The sequence below is a fragment of the Grampus griseus genome, assembly GCF_964374135.1.
Source record: "Grampus griseus genome assembly, chromosome: 14".
Lineage (NCBI taxonomy): Eukaryota > Metazoa > Chordata > Mammalia > Artiodactyla > Delphinidae > Grampus > Grampus griseus.
The window spans coordinates 60,513,703-60,532,975 of NC_139008.1; the positions used below are offsets into that span (position 1 = coordinate 60,513,703).

At 54.6% G+C, this 19,273-nt stretch overlaps 1 protein-coding gene across 2 annotated transcripts in view; it reads right to left on the reverse strand.

The window, feature by feature from the left end:
* LOC309832552 (tyrosine-protein phosphatase non-receptor type substrate 1-like) overlaps nt 1-4,222 on the reverse strand; it is a gene marked incomplete at its 5' end in the record, with an annotated part of 41,978 nt that extends 37,756 nt beyond the window's left edge. The window contains one exon of one of the 2 annotated variants that reach the window (XM_082670432.1): nt 4,141-4,222. In XM_082670432.1, the coding sequence (XP_082526558.1) occupies nt 4,141-4,219 (79 nt within the window). The remainder of the gene's footprint in view (nt 1-4,140) is intronic. The other variant, XM_082670433.1, reaches the window with a different exon arrangement.
* Nucleotides 4,223-19,273: the final 15,051 nt, after the last annotated feature.

The window sequence follows — 19,273 nt, forward strand, 5'->3', positions numbered from 1 at the left end:
GAACCAGAGTTAAACATGCACTCATATGTGATAAAGCAAGGGGAAAGTGATAAGTAGCTTTAGATAAATCCTGGGGTGAACGTTCAGAGGAGGAAGAGATCCCACGGAACATGAGGCAGCACAAATGGAAGGCTGAGTAGGATTCCGACATATGAAGATAGGGACGTACAGGGAAGGGCATCTCTGGTGGCAGGAACAGCATAAGTGAAGGCACAGAGATGAGAAAGTTCAGCTGAGGGTGTGGATTTGTACGAAGGCATTTACCAAACTGGGTTAGGCCGCGTGTTAATGGGCATTAAACAAACCCAATGCTTCTTGTTCATATGTCTAGGGAACCCTGGAGCAAACAAGGCCTGGCTGGGGCTTCTACAACTGCAGGCCTTCTCAGGGTCTCTTAGATGCCAATGCACTTGAGCTGCCAGGAAAGCTTTGGCTGCAGGGAGGAAGCCTGGTCGTTTAGAAGCATCTCAACAGGTCAGCTCTTTGGAAAACATGTAGCTGAGGAATAGGGCCTGTCAGGGAGGGAGCCCAGGCCTTGTTGTAGGTTTTTTTTTTTAAAAAAAGAAAACTTGGACCCACTCAACAGTTTTGAGCAGGGGAGTGACATGATTAGAATTGTGTTGACAGACCAGAAATCTGAGCACATTAAAAAGAGGCGGAGCGGGGGGCACCTTCCATCAGTCCAGGACTACAAATAAGAAAATAATCTGTCGCACGGAGCCATTGGAAGCAGCAAGCGAGCGTGTGTGGGATCTGTACAACAGTTTTAGACTGCCTTCCTCTCACACACCCCCTCTCCATCTGTCGCAAAGGGCACCAGGAAGATGCAGGGAGGAAGATTCCAGCTCTGGGGCCTCCAGAGCTCGGCTGTCCAGATCGGGGGCTCTGATGGGAGCCACACTGCTCCCAGAGCTGTCGTTTATGAGGACCAAGGGGCTGCCAGTGCTTGCATCCTCTGGGCGCTTTCAGAGAAACGACCATGGCTCAGTTAACAACTTCTGCCCCAGAAGGAACCCTTCCACAAACCTCTGTCTGAGCTGGGTGGGGGCCCCTCTGGTTCTCTTCAGCTTGGACTAAGTAACCCTGATTAAGTCATTGAATTTCCTCCCTCAAAGGCTGCCTAGCCATGAGGCCAGGATTCAAAATCCAGGCTCCCTACCACTTACTGCTTGGACAGGTTACTTCCCCAGTTCTGGACTTTATTTTCCTCATCTGCAAAATGGGGATAACAGCCAACTCATGCTTTGCTTCGCTGATTGATGGGATTACGCAGATGAGGCGCTCAGCACACAGCCTGGAATACAGGTAACATTCAAGGAACATTGGTTCTCCTCCCTTCTCTCAACACACGGTTCCCATCAGGACCTCATACGTGCTGGATGAATCACACCACGAGTCTCCACGGGGTTGGTAAAGGAATAATTAATGGCAAGAAAGTACCCAGAGAACACCAAGGCCTTAAAGGACCTTCCACAGACTGAGTTCTTTGGGGCCAAGCACTCCGCCCCCCTTTCTCTTCTTGTGAAACAGGAAGTGAGATGAACTTCACCACTTAGGGAAGTACAGAGGAGTCACCAGCATGCTACCCTCTTCCAACAGGTGAGAGGTTCAGCAGAGGGCCAGCTGTCCCCCAAAGCCTGACCCCCATTTTGGCCTGGCCTTCTCCAAGTCAGAGCGAGGAGTGAATGGGGGTTTATCTGAAGTCTGTTCAGCAGGGGTCCCAGAGGTCGCCAGACCTAGGTGGGGCCAAAGTGAGGAGCCTGCAGGCTCAGTGTCAGGCACCGCTGCTGTGCTGCAGAATCCGGCTGCCCAGCTGTCCCCACCCCGGCCCCTTGCCCTTCTGCCAGCCTCACAATCTCCCTCGGTGAAGCTGTTTGAGGAAACAGGCCTCACGCTGGCTCCAAGAACACAGGTTGGTGACTTCGCCGCCTCTTTTCAGAATTTCCCTTTGGCAGCATCTGTGCTGAGAGCAATCTTTGGAAACTTCTTTCCCTGTCTCCCCCAACCAAGATAATTCCCATGACCAGCCCCCTCCAAACAGTGATCATGTGAAGCCACAGCAGTCATGTGACACTGCCCAGGCTGACAGTTCTGCCAGAGACACTAGTAGTCATTCAATCCAAAGCTGTCTTCCTAAGCCTGACATTTGAGTTTCGCAAACAAATCCATTTTCTTAGAAAATTGCACAACTGTCTCCTTCTACCTTCCTGCCCTTCTGTCCTGCCTCTCTTGTGCTTTGTCATAAAGCCCATGCCTGGAGCCCTGGGAGAAGGGTCTGAAGGCCCATCCTTCAGCCAGACCAGGTGAATTCCATGCCACGGGCGAGGGTGACCGGGACCCTGTAGAACCGAGTGAAGGATGCTGGGATGCTTGAGCTCTGGCGGTGACACCCCCTCCCCACCACCCTCAACCAAGAAGTTTATTCTTACCTCCTAAGATTTATTTATTTCCAAGTTAATCTTTGCCCGTCTGCTGCTCCCACTTTTTCAGGCTATTGATACTGAATGGATTGGAACAGAAGTTTTATGGCCTAAACTTTACCATTTTATAGATTGTTTTTATAGGCAAAACGGGGAGAATTTCCTCCCGAGAAGGGTGTTGGTGTTCCCAGGTAGCCCTGGGAAAGGCAGCTGCCCACTCATTAATCAGCATCACCCCTCATTTGCCAGGGATGGAACCACGGGGTCCTGGTTAGAGAAGGGTCTGGAATAGACATTTAGAAATTAACTTGGACCCAGTTCCCTGCTTCAGGAAAATTAAGCGCTTGAGAGAGACCCTCGTGCACTTCCAGGCCAGGAAGGACGGCAGGGCAGGGCCTCGGACTTTTGCTGGGTGTAAATGGCCGGCTCAGGCAGGAAGGAGTAGATCGGAGATGCCACCGGCTCACCAGAGAGCCATGAAATCTATCAGGACCTCCTCTTGTCCAGCGAGGACCCAACTGTAATTGAAAGACTGGGAGAGGGGAGGTGGGGGGATGGCTGCGTGGGTTCCGGGGATCAGGGGAAACTGTGGGGCAGAGAGAAGCTGCTGTCCACCCCCACTACTCCCTCCACCCACTGTTTGATAGTTCTCCGTTTCTCACAGCTATCAGATGGTTACCAGTCTCTAGGCAAATGCAGGAGGGGGGAGGTGCCTACTGAGCTCATCTTTACCTCCTTCCTCAGGGGAGGGGAGGTGCAGAGACCCCTCTGCTGACAACACGGCTTCAAGGAGCCAAAAAAACAAGATCCCCATTCTCCCTCCAACAACTCCTTTAACGCAGTTTCTCCACCCCCCACCCCCTCCCAGGATACTCAGGGTGCTGCAAAACCCCTTTAAGAAGCAGGGCTCCTGAATGGTGACCTCACCCCTTGGCGAACACACGGTAGACTTCTGAGCCCGCCTGCTGGATACAGCCAGGTGTTTGATGTAGGCCAACAAAAAGACACGCTCAGAGCCACAGGTAACAGCCCCACAGAGCACCTGAGCTGCAGGGAGTTGCCTGGAAGCCTGGGGAACGGAGGAGGAAGGAGGAGGGCCCGGAGAGCAGCAGGGAGCACGACCATCCAGCAAGAGGCTTTGGCAACCACGGGGACAATCCGCCGTGTTTCCACATCAGGACCTGTGGATTGCAGCAGCTCACCCCAGGGTTACCCTGGCCTCCCTTCCTCTCTCTCCCCCATACTAACACTGTTTTACTCTGCGCACAAGAGGGATAGCTCACTCTTCCCTAATTGCAACAGCCTGCTTCTGTTCCATCCTGTCAGTACTGGAAGGACCTCTGCCCCTTCTCTTAGACCCTGAAGTCAAACATGTGGAAAACATAAGAGCTTCTAGAGAAGCCAGGGGCGCCTTGCTCTGAAAGCTTCTGACAGCCTGCCTCCGCCAACAGATTGGGCAGGGGCTGGTGAACCAACTCATCTGGGTCTGTCCTGGTGCCCAGCATAGTGTCGCACAGTCAGAGTCGAGAGAGACTGTGTTCCATCCTTGGCTGTGTGACCTTGGGCAAGTCGTTGTCCCTCTCTGGGCCTCAGTTTCCGCATCTGTAACCCTGGTTACGGGCACCTCTCCCCCATACTGCTCGACATTAGCCGAGTGGCGGTCTGAGAGGCCTGAACCCGCAATCTGGGGACGGCAGCGGTGGGGGGTGGGGGTGCTTACCTGACCAGGCGCTGGACGCAGCGAGCAGCAGGCAGAGCAGCGGCCTGAGGCGGCCGGGGGCCGGGCGGGCGGGCTCCATGGGCCGCGGCTGCGGAGCGAGGAGGGAGAGCGGCCGTGAGTGCGCGCTCGGGCGGGCGCGGACTGGAGCGGGGAAATGACTAAGGCTCCCCCCTCTCCTCTCCTCGCGGCCGGGTCCCCCCCCCCCCGGTATGGGCGCCTGGAGCGGCTTAGGAGCCGCCGTTAGCGCCGCGATTTTCGGAGAACCCCCCGCCCCCCGGAGAGATCGAGAGGCGGAGAGGGGGAGAGACCCCAAGCACGCGAGAAACGAAGCCAGGGACGGCCCGAAAGAAGCGGCAGGAGAGGGAAACAGACCCAAGGGAGCCAGGCAGAGAGCCAGAGACACAGAGAGGCGAGAGAGGGGGAGAGAGCGAGCGAGCGAGCGAGCGAGCGAGCTCGGAGTGAGCAAGGCGGCGCGCAGATCGAGACAGCGCGGGAGAGGGAGGACCGACGCGAGGGCAGGGCGAGGGGCAGCGGGCCCGGCCGCCCCCGCCGCTGCCCACCTGCCCCGCCCGGGCTCCTTGCGGCGCCGTGGCTCGCCTCCTCTGGCCCACAGTCCCGGCCACGGCCCCCGCCCTCCTTCCCCTCCCCCTCCTCCCGCCGGCCGCGCGGGAAGCTGCGGGGCTCCAGCCCGGCCGGCACCTCAGCCGAACGCCCGCCGGCTGCGCGCCCCGGGAGGGAGGGCGGCGCGCGCGGCCCCGGCACCCCCGCACACCGGCCCGGGCCCAGGCTGCGGCCCCCGCCGGGGGCGCCCCTCTCGGCTCAGGACTGGACGAGCCCGGGCTCCGACAATATGCCAGTTCAGAAGCCCGCGCGGCGGCCCCGGGCCCCGAACCGCCTCCCCCTCACCGCTTCCCCCTCGCCCCCTCCCTCGGCCAGCCGGGCTCGGACCTGCGCCGCCGGGCCGGCGAGGGCTGCGAGACGGTGGAAGAGCCGCCGGAGCTGCCCAGAGCCCGGGCCCCTCGCTCCACTTTGCGCAAACTTGTTTTTCTAAGGTCAGCGCCGCGAGCCGGTTACATCGTCCTCTTAAGGTGGACTGGGGAAGTTGCGGCCGGCCTCCCCTCGCCTCCGGACTCCGGCCGCGGGAGGCTGGAGGCGGCGAAGGAGCGGGGGAGTGAATGAAGGGGGAGCCTGCCTTTCGCCCCTCCCCAGTGGCCCTGCTCCTGTGCCCCAAAGCCGAAGGCCCCTCTCGGGGTGGGTGAGGGCCAGAGGGGCCCCGATTCTTTCAGAGCTTGGCCGAGGTGAAGGAAAAGCAGGAAGTAAGTGAAGGTAGGGGGAAGGGGGGAGGAAGGAGAGAGTGATGGTACAAAAATAGCGTGTGTGTAGGAAGGACTTCAGTACCGCCTGGAAAAGCTCGCGGGGAGGAGAGGGAGTAGAAGAGGGGCTGTGGCCAGGAAACCCGAAGGGAAGGGTCCGGGCCTCCCTGGGCAAGTGGGCTCTTTTAGCGAGGTTCCTCTCTGTCAAGGATGGCTGATTCAGGGGTGCGGAAGGCCCAGGCAGGGGTGCGGGGCCAGGGGGAACTTGAAGGCCTGGGCTTCAGGAAGATGGCCGGTGGTGAGGAAGATGAGGGGATGGGAGGAGAGCAGGGGCCAGAGGTCTGGAGACAGGACAGAGCCTGCTGGTGAGAAAAAAGCAACCATTCTCCCTTTCTCAATCTCTCTCACTGTTTCTCCCCTTCTTTGAGGGAAAGCTGTGTACCCAATAGCAGCCAGGCCAGAGATAGCAGGTGGGAATCCTCTGGTCACCTGGCCAAAGAAGGCTCCAGACTGTGGAAGGGAAGGGAGACCAAGACCCTCTGCTAATTGTAAATAACAGTAGCCGTTTGGCTTCAAAAAGCCATTAGGAAGATATGAAGCAAGGTGGGAGAAAGGCCAGTTCTATAAACTGTGTGGGGATTGAGGCTCAGAGAGGGAGGGGACTTGCCCAAGGCCACACAGCAAGGCCTGGGTAGAAACCAGATTTGAATTTCTGATTCCCAGGCTAAAGATCTTTGTACAGTGACAGCCCCCACTTCTCCCCCGCCTCCCCGGACCCTACCCCAGCCTCCCTGTCGAGTGCCTGGTCCTGGTATGATGCTAAGACAAGGAGGCAGGCAGGGTGCTGCCTAGGTTCAAATCCTGCCAGCCACCTCTTGTGAGCTGTGTAGACTTGAGAAAATACCTTGTCATTTTTGTGGCTCAGTTTCCTCATCTGAAATGAGGCCAACAGGAGTATCAACCTAAAAAGACTGGTGTGAGGTTTAGATAAATTAATATTTATACAACACTTTAAAAAGTGCCTGGCATGTACCAAGTGCCACATAGCATTTGATAAATAAGTCAAGCATTTGACAGCAGTCCTTGGGAACCCACAGGGACCTGGGCAGTATTTGAAGTGCCAGGGGATTTTCTTTTCTTTGGGTGGGGGAGTACAGCAGTGACCCACGCCATGTCCCTGTCTACAAGGAATTTACATTCTAGTGGGGAGACAGATATGTAGACAAGCAGAAATAATTAATGAACAACAGAAGGTCGAGCTTACACAGTGAGAAGGGTACACTCGTTTAGATAAGGGTAAGGCCTCCGGAGAAGCTGGGAGCTGAATCACAAAGAGGGGCAGCAGGGTGAGGATTTGGGGATTTGTTCCAGGAAGAGGAACCAGCACATGTAAAGGCCCAGGGGCCAGCTTGGCTGGAGGGGAACGAGTGAAGGATGGGGGAGAGTGGTCCAGCTGGGTGGCCTTGCAGGCCTTGGTAAAGCGCCTGCATTTATTCTGCAGGAAAGAAATCGCTGGCGGGTGTTAAGCATGGTCTGACTTATGTGTTTAAAAGGCCACTCTGGCTATAAGTGGAGAGTGGGCTGGAGGGCAGGGAGTGTGGAATCAGGACACCAGTGAGGAGTTTTTCTGGGATCCTCCTAGTATCTGAGGTGAGGGTAGGGAGTCTCTAGCTGTTCAAGGCCACATGTGACTGAGACCACGAAGGTGACCAGTGGGGCTTCTGGGAAAATCCATCCCCCAAATCCATGTGGGTGGAAGTGGGGGCCGGGGCCGCTACTGAAGGTCAGAGATGAGGCAGCCTCTGGCCTGGGCTTCCAGAAGGCTCTGCTGTTCACTGTACACACACACACACACAAACCTGCCCGGGATTAGGAAACTGCGGATTAGGGAAGGATAATAGTGGAACTAGCTGCTATTTATATGCAGCACCTTAGGCCAGGGCGCCCAGCAGGACTTCCCAACACCCTCACCTCCGCCCCAGGTGGGGGCCCTGGCCTTGTTCTCCTGACCCAGCATCCACATAAAAGTCACCCGTGGCTGACTGTCAGGGCTGGGAGGTCATTGAGACCAGTGGGCAGCTGGATATACTGAGGTGGGGGGACAATTTGCCTGAGGTCACACAGGTTATGGCTGATAATTGAGGTGAATCAGCCCCCTTCATAGCAGGCATCTTGGGCTGCCCCAGATTAAAATAAAACTGCCTTCGCACCTATCTCATTCATTCACACGCTTATCCATGTTTATTGAGCGTCTGCTGTGTGCCAGGCACTGGGCTGGGCACTGGGGATGAAGCAGTTAGGAAAAACAGACAAAAACCCCGCCCCAAGGAACTGACATTCTGGCGGGGCAAGCAAGTCAGTCTCTAAAATAGCTGGTCTGTGGGATGGGGGTAGGCTGCAGGGTAAATAAAGCAGGGAAGGGGCCCAGGGCTAATGAGAGAGGAGGGCGTCAGGGGAGGCCTCAGAAGAAGTGATATTTGGGCAGAGACCTGGAAAATGTGAGCTGGAGCCAGAGGTGACTCCATCCAGGCATCGGTCCTCAACTCTCTCACTCCCTGGAGCAACGTGTCAGCACATCCCCGGGCTGGACCTTCCCTCCACATCCAGAACCAAAGCACCCCTCACCCCTCCCTGCTACCACCTGGGTCTGAGCCTCCATCATCTCCCACCTGGGCTCCTTCTTCCCACCCTTGTCTGTTCTCCACTCAGCAGCCAGAGGTCAGCCCACATCCCTCCCCTGTTGTCCAGCATCGGCGGAAAGATTTGAATGAGTGTGTGGAGGGGAGGGTCAGGGCCTTGAAGTCAAGACTGCCTATTTGACTCATTGGACTTGGGGAAAAATTTTTTATGACCCTCAGTCTTTTCGTCTGTGAAATAGGAATAACAAGGTCTACCCCTCCTCGAGGGGTCAGTGGTGGCACAAATGTGAAAGCAACTGTGGTGGGAGCATATCTGGAGTTTGCCTCCGCAGGTGGGGTGATGGTGCCCCGTGTGTACCAGGCCCTTTGATGTCTTTGAAGCCTTAGCAACCCCACTGTGTCTCCAGAGGTGAGGAAACAAGCCCAGGGACAGAAAGCAACTGGACCAGGGTCACTGCCAGGGCACGCAGACACCTGCAGGAACCCAGTGCTGCCGGGCACCAGCCCTGTGGGCTCTGCTCCTCGCTTCCCGTCACCCTGGGCTTGGCGTCAGCACACAGGCCCGCCAGCCACCTTTGTGTGGAGCCTGTCATGAGGCTGGAGCTGCCAACGACCTATTTTTCTGGGCAAGAGGAGCCATTTGGAGTTAGAGGCCTCAGCTGTGGAGCCAGAGCAATAAAAATAAAACCAGCAAGGACTCCTGGGCAGCCTGGATGGGGAACCAACCGCCCCGGAGAGGAGCTGCTGAGGGGCCGGAGAGGAGCTGGGGAGGGGGGTCGGAGGAGGGACTGTCCTCACTGTACCTGGCTCTGTTCTCTGACCTCTAGGTGGGTCATCTCCAGAGGTCACAGAAACTGCAGTTCAGAGGGATGGAGCGACTTGCTCGGGACCTGGGACACACAGCTAGTGAGTGACCAAGCCGGTTAGGATTCGAGCTCAGTTCTCCAAATAGTACCGACAGTTCCCATTTCTTCAGCATCTACTATGCTTTCCAGGCATATTTTTGCGACATTTTCAAACCACACCTGGGTACTCATAATTCCTCTAAGCTGCCTTAGAGGGGTCTCTGCTCACAGGTCACCTTGCCAGACCACCCTTTTAAAAGTCATCTCCCTTGTGACCGCCTGGAGGGGTGGGATAGGGAGGGTGGGAGGGAGGGAGACGCAAGAGGGAAGAGATATGGGAACATATGTATAACTGATTCACTTTCTTATAAAGCAGAAACTAACACACCATTGTAAAGCAATTATACCCCAATAAAGATGTTAAAAAAAATAAATAAAAATAAATAAATAAAAGTCATCTCCCCCCACCCCAATGTGCTCTACCTCCTTCCCTTCTTTCTTTTGTCTTCATTGCATGCATCACAGCTTGCCAGCGTTGTGCATCTGCATTGCATGTTGTCCATCTCCTTAACTAGCTGCGGGTCAGCCTAGCCCTGGGGCCCAGTGCCCGGCTGTGGGAGCACATCCTATGGCTCAAACCCCAGCACTGCCTCAGACCAGCTGTGGGGCAAGTTACTGTGCCCATCTGTGCCTCACTTACCCAGATTCAGGGATTGATGGAACCAGACCTGAAAGGTCTCTTGTAAGGGAAATGAGTTAATCTGGGAAAAGATGTTGGCTGTTGTCATTGTTTTCTCCCAGCACTGTGGCCCCAGGGCCTTAATAGTGAACAGTAGGTTATCAGTAAATATCTATTCAATTACAAAAGTGACCTGCCCAAGATCACATGGTAAGACATCTAAGACGTGGCAGAGTCTGGATTTGAAGGAGTTTCTCTGAGCCTGTGCTTCAACGCACCCTACTTTGTAATCACCTTTCCACAGCCCCCACCTTCCGGCCAGAGCTGAACAGGAATCAGAGCTGAGCAGGTATCATCCTCACCAGGAAGGACTGTTAAACCATAGATCCCAGGGCCCCACCCCCAGAGTTTCTGATTCAGTAGGTCTCAGGTAAGATCTGAGAATCTGCATTTCTAACAAGGTCCCAGGTGATGCTGCTGCTGCTGGTCCAGTGGTTCTCAAAGAACCACTGAATGGATGGGTGGGACTGTTTCGTGAGCCCAGTTTCAGCTTTCCTGTTGTCTATCCCTCTGTTTTCTGTCCTCCCAGCCCAGGGGAAAGCAGAGGGGGCAACAGTACTGGTTCAGAGACTGCAGCTATTGCCCCAAAGCTGCGGGGCTCTGACAGATCACAGAGCCAGGGCCTGGGGGAGCCGTGCTGTAATTAGTGCTTTCCAGGGGAAGTCAGCGACTAAGCGACTTGGCAGGCAGGCAGGCAGGAAGCTCGCCTGAGCTCGTCAGGGGTGGGACTGCACTGCCAGGCCCTAAACACTGTTCTCAAGCTCTGGGGATCTGGCTCTGCCTGAAGCTGAGCCCAGCTGTGCAGAGCCTAGCCTCCCCCTACACCTCTGGGTGGGGGTCCCCTGCAGGGTGGAGATGCAAGGGTGGCATCAAGACAGAGTTGATTGGCTCAGCGTGTACTGGGGGACCTGTGTTCAAGTGCTGACTCTGCCCGATGATAATACTAATCACAGCTAAAATGTAGGACTGTTAACTAAGCCCCAGGCCGGAAGGATTTCAGTGGATTCTCTCACGCTCCTCTCACTCCAACTTTCTTACGTGGACACAGTTCTTATCCCCATTTCACAGATGAGAATACCGAGGCGCAGAGAGGTTAAGGGACTTGTGCAAGAGCACACAGCTTGTGAGTTGCAGAGTTGGACTTTGAATCCAGGAGTTCTCATTCCCCAGCCCCTGCTCCAAACCTCTGCACATTCTGACTTCTGTAGTACTTTGCTATGAGCCTGGAAGCCCCACAGCACACTCCCTGGGTCTCCATCACCATGGAAGGGCTTGCTGATTTCCAGGCCTCTCTGTGGTGCCTGAGCACCAGGCCTGCTGACGTGTTGCAGGCATGAAAGTATCTGGTGAATGAAATAATGAATCAGCAGATGAGTCTCTTTCCAGTTGTGATGGGACAATACAGTTCGGTGGCTGGGAGGCGTGCTTTCAACTCCAGGTTCTGTCCCTCACTAGCTGTGTGGTCTTGGGTGGATCTCAGCCTCCATTTCCTCGTCTGGAAACAGGTTGAGGGCAGGATTAATGGATATAAAGGGAGTGAGGAAGGGAGAGAGAGAAAGAGAGAGAGAGAGAGAGGGAGAGTGCAAACGGCAGTGAGAAGCCGGTTTGGCACGTGCCTCTGTCCCATCTTCTTCCATTCCTGCAGTTGCTCGGGCGAAATACCTTCGTGTCTTCCTTGAACCCTCTGTTCCTCGCCCCCGCCCCACTCACAGTCCTGCCTGCCAATCCTCTTGGCTCAACCATCAAAAGAGAGCCAGAATCTGATCACTTCTTACCACCCGTATTATCTTCTGTTCCCACCTGCTTCCTTCCATCTCCTCACTGGTTTCCTGTCTCTCACTGGACTCCTCATCTTGTCCTTCCTTCAGTCAAAACCTCCAAAAGCCTTGCCTCTCATCTCTTGGAATAAACCCCAAAGTTCTCCGTGTGACCTACAAGGCCCCTTGTGATCTCACCCACTCCTCCGTCTCCGAACTCGCCTACCCCCTCTCCCCCAGCTCGCTCCACTCCAGCCATACTCATCTTCTCCGTATTCCAGAAATATACCCAGCAGGTGCCCGCCTTAGGGCCTTTGCACTTGCTGCTCCCTGTGCCTAGAACCCACTCTCCCCAGCTAACCACCCGGCTTGCCCCGTCTCTTTCATTGTGTCTCTGCTCAGATGTCCCCTCCTGGGAGAAGCCTGTCCTGACCACCCTTTCTGAAAGTGTCCTATCATTTCTTACCCCGCAGCCCACTTTATTTTTCTTGGTGCTATGTAACTACGACATACTCTTTGGTCGCTGGAGTTTTCCCCCACCCGATTCGAGCTCCATGCGGGTCTCTGTGTTTGCTGTCCGGCACCTGGAGACTTGTCTGTGCAGAGTGGGGCCTCCGCACCAGCACCAGCTGCTGACAGAGTGAAAGGAGCCCGACAGGGAGCAGCTCTGTCCACAGGCGCTGGCGGGTCCCCTGAGGGGTGCAGGTTCCTCTGCCCCCTGCCCCCGCTTGGCCTGAGTTTCCTCAAGAAACAGATGTCCTCCTTGAACTTGGGTTTCCTTCCTAGGCGGGGAGGCCAGGACTCCAGCTGGCCTCATTCCTATTCCCAAGAGGAAATATCTGTCCCTGGGCAGAAAATGGCCTGGCTCTCAGGGGAAGGTGAAGCAACACACACCATGCTCCCTGCTCCCAGCTTCTGATGAGTTGGCACTGTGGCCTCAGGGCAGCGGGTGTCCATGCGGGTACCACGCTGCCACTGCCCCTGGAGGGAGGAGGGCGGTGGGATGGAGGTCCGCCCAGAACTCATTTCCAGAGCTCCTTGGCCTCTTACCCCATGGGAGCCTCACAGCCATGCTCTGCAAAGACTGGGCTTGCATGTCAGCCTTGCCCAGCTGGAGTTCGTTCCACTTATGTCTACCCAGTTGCACAGATGAGCAAACAGAGGCTCCAGGAGAGGCAGAAACTGCTGGGTGACATATCGGGCCAGTGGAAGCAAGGTGATGAACTCAGATCTTCTGATACCAAATCCTTTACTCCTCATCTTTGTCCACAATCCACACTCTTCCCTGACCAGAAAGAAAGTAATAATGGTCCCCATGGAATGGATAAGAAGACTGAGGGGAAGAGAGGGAAACAGGGTGACCCAAAGTCTCCCCACCTAGATGCTAACAGGCCAAATTGGAAGGTATTAGTCTGTGTTTGTCCTCCTAGTGTTTCTTCTCCCCAGTTTCAAGCAAATACTGGGACTTAGTAAACAGCTATCGTAGGGATTTGGCAGAAGGGTACCGAGAGTAAGAGCTTCTTGGTTTTTGTAAAGTCTGAAACTTGAAGAAGTTGCCAGAGAGAAGTGGGAGAGGCTGGAGGGAGGCAGATGTATTGCATGTGGCTGCTGGTGGGTCCCAGACGGGAGAGGGTGCCGCCCTTCCCCTGACGGGATGGGGCGTGGGACAAGGCCTCAGGGCAGGCCTCCTGGTGGCCCTGGGAGGCCAGACCTGGGTTCCAAGGCCTCTGGCCTCGCCACACAGGCTCTGTAGTCCCACAGCGCTGCTGAGCTAGCGGACCCCTGGAGTGGGACAACTCTCATGGCCTGCATTCAGTCAACAGATATTTGTTGAGCAGCTACCTTGGTCCAGGGGCTGTGCTGGGTGCTGGAGGCATTTACATTCTAGTGGGAGAGATGGGAAAATGAACGCATGAGTCATGAAATACCCTGCATGCCATGTGGGCAGCGGTAGCTGCTGAGAAAAAGGAAGCAGGGTGAGGGACACAGACTGATGGTGGTGAGGGGTGCTGCTATCCTGTGCAGGGCGGCAGTGAAGGTCTTGCTCAGGGAATGGAGTTTCCTGAAGGATGTGAGAGGGAGAGCAACAAAATGAAAGGAACAGCCGGTGCAAAGACCCTGGGGTGGCACGGTCAAGGACATGGGCAGCTGTGTGGGCTGGGGTGGGGAGGTGAGCTTGGAGAGGAAGCAGGGCTCACAGCCTCACAGGCAAGGCAAGGCCCGCAGCTTTCACTTGGAGTTACAGGAAAAGCAGTGTGGACAGATTCCTGGAAACCACCTCAGGTTTCCTGGGACTCACTAAGACTCTGGAACTGAGCAAACTCTGGAGAGGAGGGAGTCCCCAGAATGACCAAGGGTGAACTTGCTTCCCCTCATCCCAATGGGTAGGATCACAGACCAGAGGAGGTTACCGTCAGCCAGGGCTTCCCAGACTTTAACCCAGTTAAATGTAGATTCTGACTCAGTAGGTCAGGGTGGAGCCTGAGACTCTGCATTTCTAACAAGCTCCCATGTGAAGCTGTAGTTGCTCGTCCACGGACCACACTTTGAGTAGCAGGTGCCCAACTGTGCCCGTGGCCTGAGAATCCTACCTGCTGTTCAGTTTCAAGCCTAAATCCTTGGGGTGTCCTTTGAGCCTGAGGGCCTGACACTTGTAACTGTTGCTCACAAGAACCAATGGCTCTTTCCCGCCCCAGGCAAGCCCCACCCCTTCCCTGGGAGCTTGGGGGGAGCAACGGACTCCAGAGCCAGCCTGCTGGGGTCCACACTCCAGCCCTGCTGTACTCAATAAATGTTAAGCATCACTCCCTCTAATTCTGCCTGTTCTTTAAGGTGTGTAAAAAGATGTATTTTGATCTTATTAGTTCAAGTTTTTCTATTTTCGTGTCTGTCTATGAAGTATATATTAGTCTAAAAGTATATAGTACATTTATAAAATACACAAATAAATGTACATTGGGGTGCATTTTTAAAACTTTTTACTGATAGGGAATATGATTAAAACGTTTTTGAAGATGACAGATTTAAAGTCCGGTGGAACTGATAGAAATAGAGATTATTAGAGCTGGAAGGAATTTCAAAGTCCTCAGTTCCCCCATCACTCCCTCTCTCATCTGACATGCAAACCTCTCTGTTACACTAGATTGCCACTAGCAGTGGGGAGCTCACTACCTTTATGGGCAATCCAGTTTGTACAGCTCTGGGAACAGTTTCCTGAACTCGGTGCCTACCTGTGTTTCAGCTCCTCTGAGCTCCCACAACCTAACTGAACTGCTCCCTCCCACTTCATGTGTCTTAGCTCTGCAGTCTCCCAAGGGCCCAAAGCTAGGCTGTGTGCATGGTAGGCCTTCAATAATGTCCCATGTATGGGTGGGAGTGGCAGAGAGATGCGAGGGGGATGGGAAGGGTGACATTCCTGTCATTCCTCATTTGGAGGGTATACTAACATCTCAGTGCTGTGTCCTCCTGGGAGTGTGTCCATCTATATATTGTACATCTATTTGTTTGCGTTTGTTTGCATGTGTTTGTACATATGTGTATGTGTGAGTTGCCACTGTGTGTTTTACTGTTGTGGCGCGTCTCTATGGATGTGTGTGTGTGTGTGTGTGTTGCACTACAAATATCCATGTGTGCTGTACATGTCTTTCTCTGAGTCTTTGCATGTCTGTGTGTTCGGGGGGGTGTCACTGTAGGGTTGTGTGTCTGCCTCTGGTTTGTTCGCATTGTGTGTATTACACATGTGTGAGTGTGTGCTGTCTGTAGATGTCCACGTGTGGTGTGCATGTCTCTCTCTGTGTCTCTGTGTGCCTGTGTGCCTGGGGCCTTTCTTTGTGTGTTTCGCTCTGTGTGTGTGTGTCTGCATGAGTGTGTCTCCCCTCCCCTGCTCAGCCATTTCAGGGAGCCCGGTAACTCCCTGAAGCCTGGTCGACTTAAGGCCGTCTGACTGGCAGGCAGCAAGGGTTCCACACCCCTCCTGCCCTGCTCGGCTGGGCTGCGCTAATCACTGGGTTACATGCAGATGGCAAATGTGTGGCTGCCAGGCTTGGAGGAGGGACTGTGTGTGTGGGGGGTATGCAGATGAGCAGCACCGAGGAGGAGTGAGAAGGCAATTTAAAGGCAGAAAGGGGAAAACAAGCCTCCTTGGCTTTGGAGTTAGGGTTGGGGCTCTCTCCAGATGCATGGTTTTCATTAAGAGGACACGATGGCTGACATTTTCCTTCCCCTAATCAACCTAGCGTCTTAGAATCACAGGATCCTAGAATCCTAGAATTTTCCATCTATAGGATTCTAGAATCTCAGCCTCATGCAACTCTAGACTCTTAGAAGCATATTCAAGAACTCTAATCCTCTTGGGATCTTAGCATCTTCAAATGTTGTTCTCCTCTCCCTCCCCCTTCTCTTGCTTTTCTTTGTATAGAATCATGGCCAGGGAATGACTTTGAAGGTTCATCCAGTCCACCCTGACACCGCCCCCCACCGCACCCCCCCAACATCAGGCAGAGCAGTGGAGAGAGAGGCCCAGTCAGCTGGGACGTTTTTGGGGATGTTGAACTGGAATCTTCCCTCGGGCAAGGACTTGTCTCCTGAATGGTCTGGGCTCATATTACCCCTCCACCTTCTGCAGGATCTGAGACAAACGCGCCTTTGTTCCCAGGAAATGTTTTCAGCCTTTCAGGAACTTGTGTAACAGGCTGCAGGTGTGAGGAAAGCCTAGGGGCGGGGCTCCTCTGATGGCCTCAGCGGTGGAGGCTCAGTAACCCAGTCTGGGGTGCAGTGGGCACCAACCAGGCAGCCACCCTCCCCAGGATGTCCACTGAGGTGTCTCCTTCCTCTCATCGCTTCTCAAGATGACAGCTTAAAGGGTCAGATTATGTCCCATCCCAGGGATCCTGGGAGCCATGGATGGTCCCTGAGGGAGCTCACTCCACTCACTCTGAACTCCAGGACTCAGTCGAACTCTTTGGCGTGGCAGCTTTTCAGGCCCCAACTACTAGCCATCCCATCTCTCCCTCCCACGTGTGACCAGCCACACTGAACTCCCTACTCACCTTGAATCTATTTTACATCTTCATGCCTCCAAATCTTGGCATGGGCTTGTTCCCCTCTGCCTCTTCTTCAGGGTGCAAACTCATTCATCCATGGGGCGCAAGCTCCCACTCAATTGTAAGTGCTATGAAGGAAAAAGTTTGACTTATGTAATACTTTATTTCCCAGAATCTACAACAACGTTTGGCACACAGGTTTTCCACAAATGTTTGTTGAATGACTAACTGATTGAAAGTATCCTTCACAATTTCTCCTCTGAAACCTCTATTCTCCAACCCCATACAGGTATTTCCCTGGGACCCAGAACTTAACACCTTAGGCTATGGGTCTTTGCTTACATTGTCTGTCTTCTTTACTAGACGAGGAACCCCTTGAAGCTGAGGTCATGTCTGGTCAATGTTTACCTGCAGCATCCAATTCAGAGCCTGGCACCCAGCAGGTGCCCAGTAAACACAGGGCAGTTGCCAGCAGCCTGGCTTGGTGATGTGCAATCCCCTTTTGGTCCCAACTACAAGTGCTGGTCCAAGCTGTTGGGAACATCTGCTTCAAAGTCTCATTTGCAATTATACCTTCCTAGGCTCTCGCCACTTAACATTTAATAACTAGACAGCTAGCCTTCTCTGGCAGCCACTTAAGCCCCTGATTGCCTCTTGTCTGAACTTGGCCCTGAGTGAGGCCAGGACGGCTCTGGGGTTAAGTGTAAAGCCCATATCCTGAGTCTGGGGCCAGCATAAGGTGGTAGCCTCAGAGGTAGGAGGAAGGAATGCCCACTGGCTTGGAGCTCCTGGATGACCTTACCAGGCAAGGCAGGTTGGGCATTGGCTCCAGCTGGCTCCACCTCTCTTCCCTGCCATATAGGGCTGTGCTTGCTCATGCCCTCGTGGGCTGGGGAGGAGGAGAGAGGAAAAATGTCAGTGGGACCTTTCCTGACTCACATCCGAGCTGGGCAAGAAGGAAGAAAGGGGGATTCCGCCTGGGCTGTGAGCCAGCAGGAAAGGTGGGTCTAGCCTGTGTGGCTCCGCCCCCAGAGGCCAGGGCCAGCCCACACGAGGGCTGGTGGTACCACAGAATGGGTGCTGGCAGCTGTGCCAGCCTCTCTTGGCATAGGGCTGGGGAGTCCTTCCAAGTGGGCTGTGGAAGGGGATGAGGCAATGGTAATGACCTGACCCTTGGGTTTGCTCAAGCACCTGCCCAGCACTGGGAAATCCTGTAGACTGTGAAGCCGGCCTGCTCTGCAGCAGACCTCTGCAGGGTTGCTGGGGCGAGAGAGTGAGGAACAGTCATGGGAAGGCTGGGGAAGAGGGTACAGCAAACACAAAGGCTCTGAGGCTGGGCTGCTGGTACCGCTGAAGCCTTGGGGTCCAGAGAACGGTCAGGAAATGAACTTCAGAGCCAGTTTCTCAGCAGATGCTGGGGGAAGGTGCTGCTGGAATTCATACCTGGGAATCGTTGACTTTTCAGATCCCAGAGGGGAGTTTCAGAGTCAGGAGACTTGGTTTCCAGGTCTTTCTCTTCCTCTAGCAAGCCCAATGACCCTGGGCAAGTCCAGGCAAGTCCTTGCCCGGTGTTCACGCTGCCACTGCACTTACTGCACAGCATGACTGCCCGACCCTGCCAGGGTGGAGAATCCTCCTTCTCCCCTTAGAGGTCATCTGACCCAACCCAGGAAACTGAGACCAGAAACTCCACCAGCAGAGTCGGCAGGGTGGGTCTGGGTGGCAGGTTGGGCTTGGTGCAGAACATTCTGCTCTTACAATGGGCAATATTTATCAAGCACTTACTATATGCAAGGTGCCATGTTAAATAAACCCTTTACCCACATCCATAATCTAATTTCATCCTTGTTCCCTCCTTCCCTCACCCCCTTATCCATTTACGACAATTGTTGACTTTTAGAACCCAATTCTGGTCCATTTGTCTCTTTCCACCTCAGCGCTACCCTCACTGCCCCCCATCTGCTCACGCCGGGATGCTGTATCAGCCTCCTCTCAGCTCTTCTGCAATCCATCCCCAACCAGCCTCCAGGAGGCCTTTCAACAATTTAAATTGGATCACTTCCCTTCCCTGCTTTTGAACCTCCAGGGCCTGCCGTAGTGCTTAAAATCAAACCCAAGTCCTACGGCTGGCGTCGCTCAATACACCCTGTCCCTCAGTCCTCTCCATCCTGAGGTGGTACCATCCCCACTGCCCACTCTGCTTCAGCCACACAGGACTCCTTCCTGTCCTTGAACATGCTGGTCAAGTCCAACCCAGGGCTCTGTGCTTGCTCTTCCCTCTCCCTGTGACCTGCCGCCGACTGCTGGCGAGGTGGTGCCAGGGATGTGCTTTTTGATTTTGCCGCTGGCTGGGTCTCCTGCCTTGAAGCTGGGGCTAAGGGTCTAGGATTGAAGCCCAGCCTCACCCACACCCCTCTGCCCAAAGGCCACCTGCTGCAGCTCCTGTCGAGGCTTTTCAGGGCCCTGGAAGCCCCCCGTCTGATTGCTGATCAGCGATCCTAGTTCCTGCCCACCCTGTGGGTTTCCAGCACTCCCTTCTCTCTGCCGCAGTCATTGTTACACAAGTTAATGGAATAACAAGACACTTTACCCATTATCTGGTGCAAATACCTTTTGTTGCCAGAGCCAGCTCCACAACTCAGCTCTCCCTGCGACCGAGCCCATGGGCCTCCTGCTCCAGCCTCCAGCTGAGACCAGGTCGGGGCGACACCCCAGAAGTCCGTCCAGTGCTCGGGTCCAGGAAGGAGGGTCAGGAGGCACCAACCCTTCTTCTAGCTACCATATAGGAAGCCCACTGT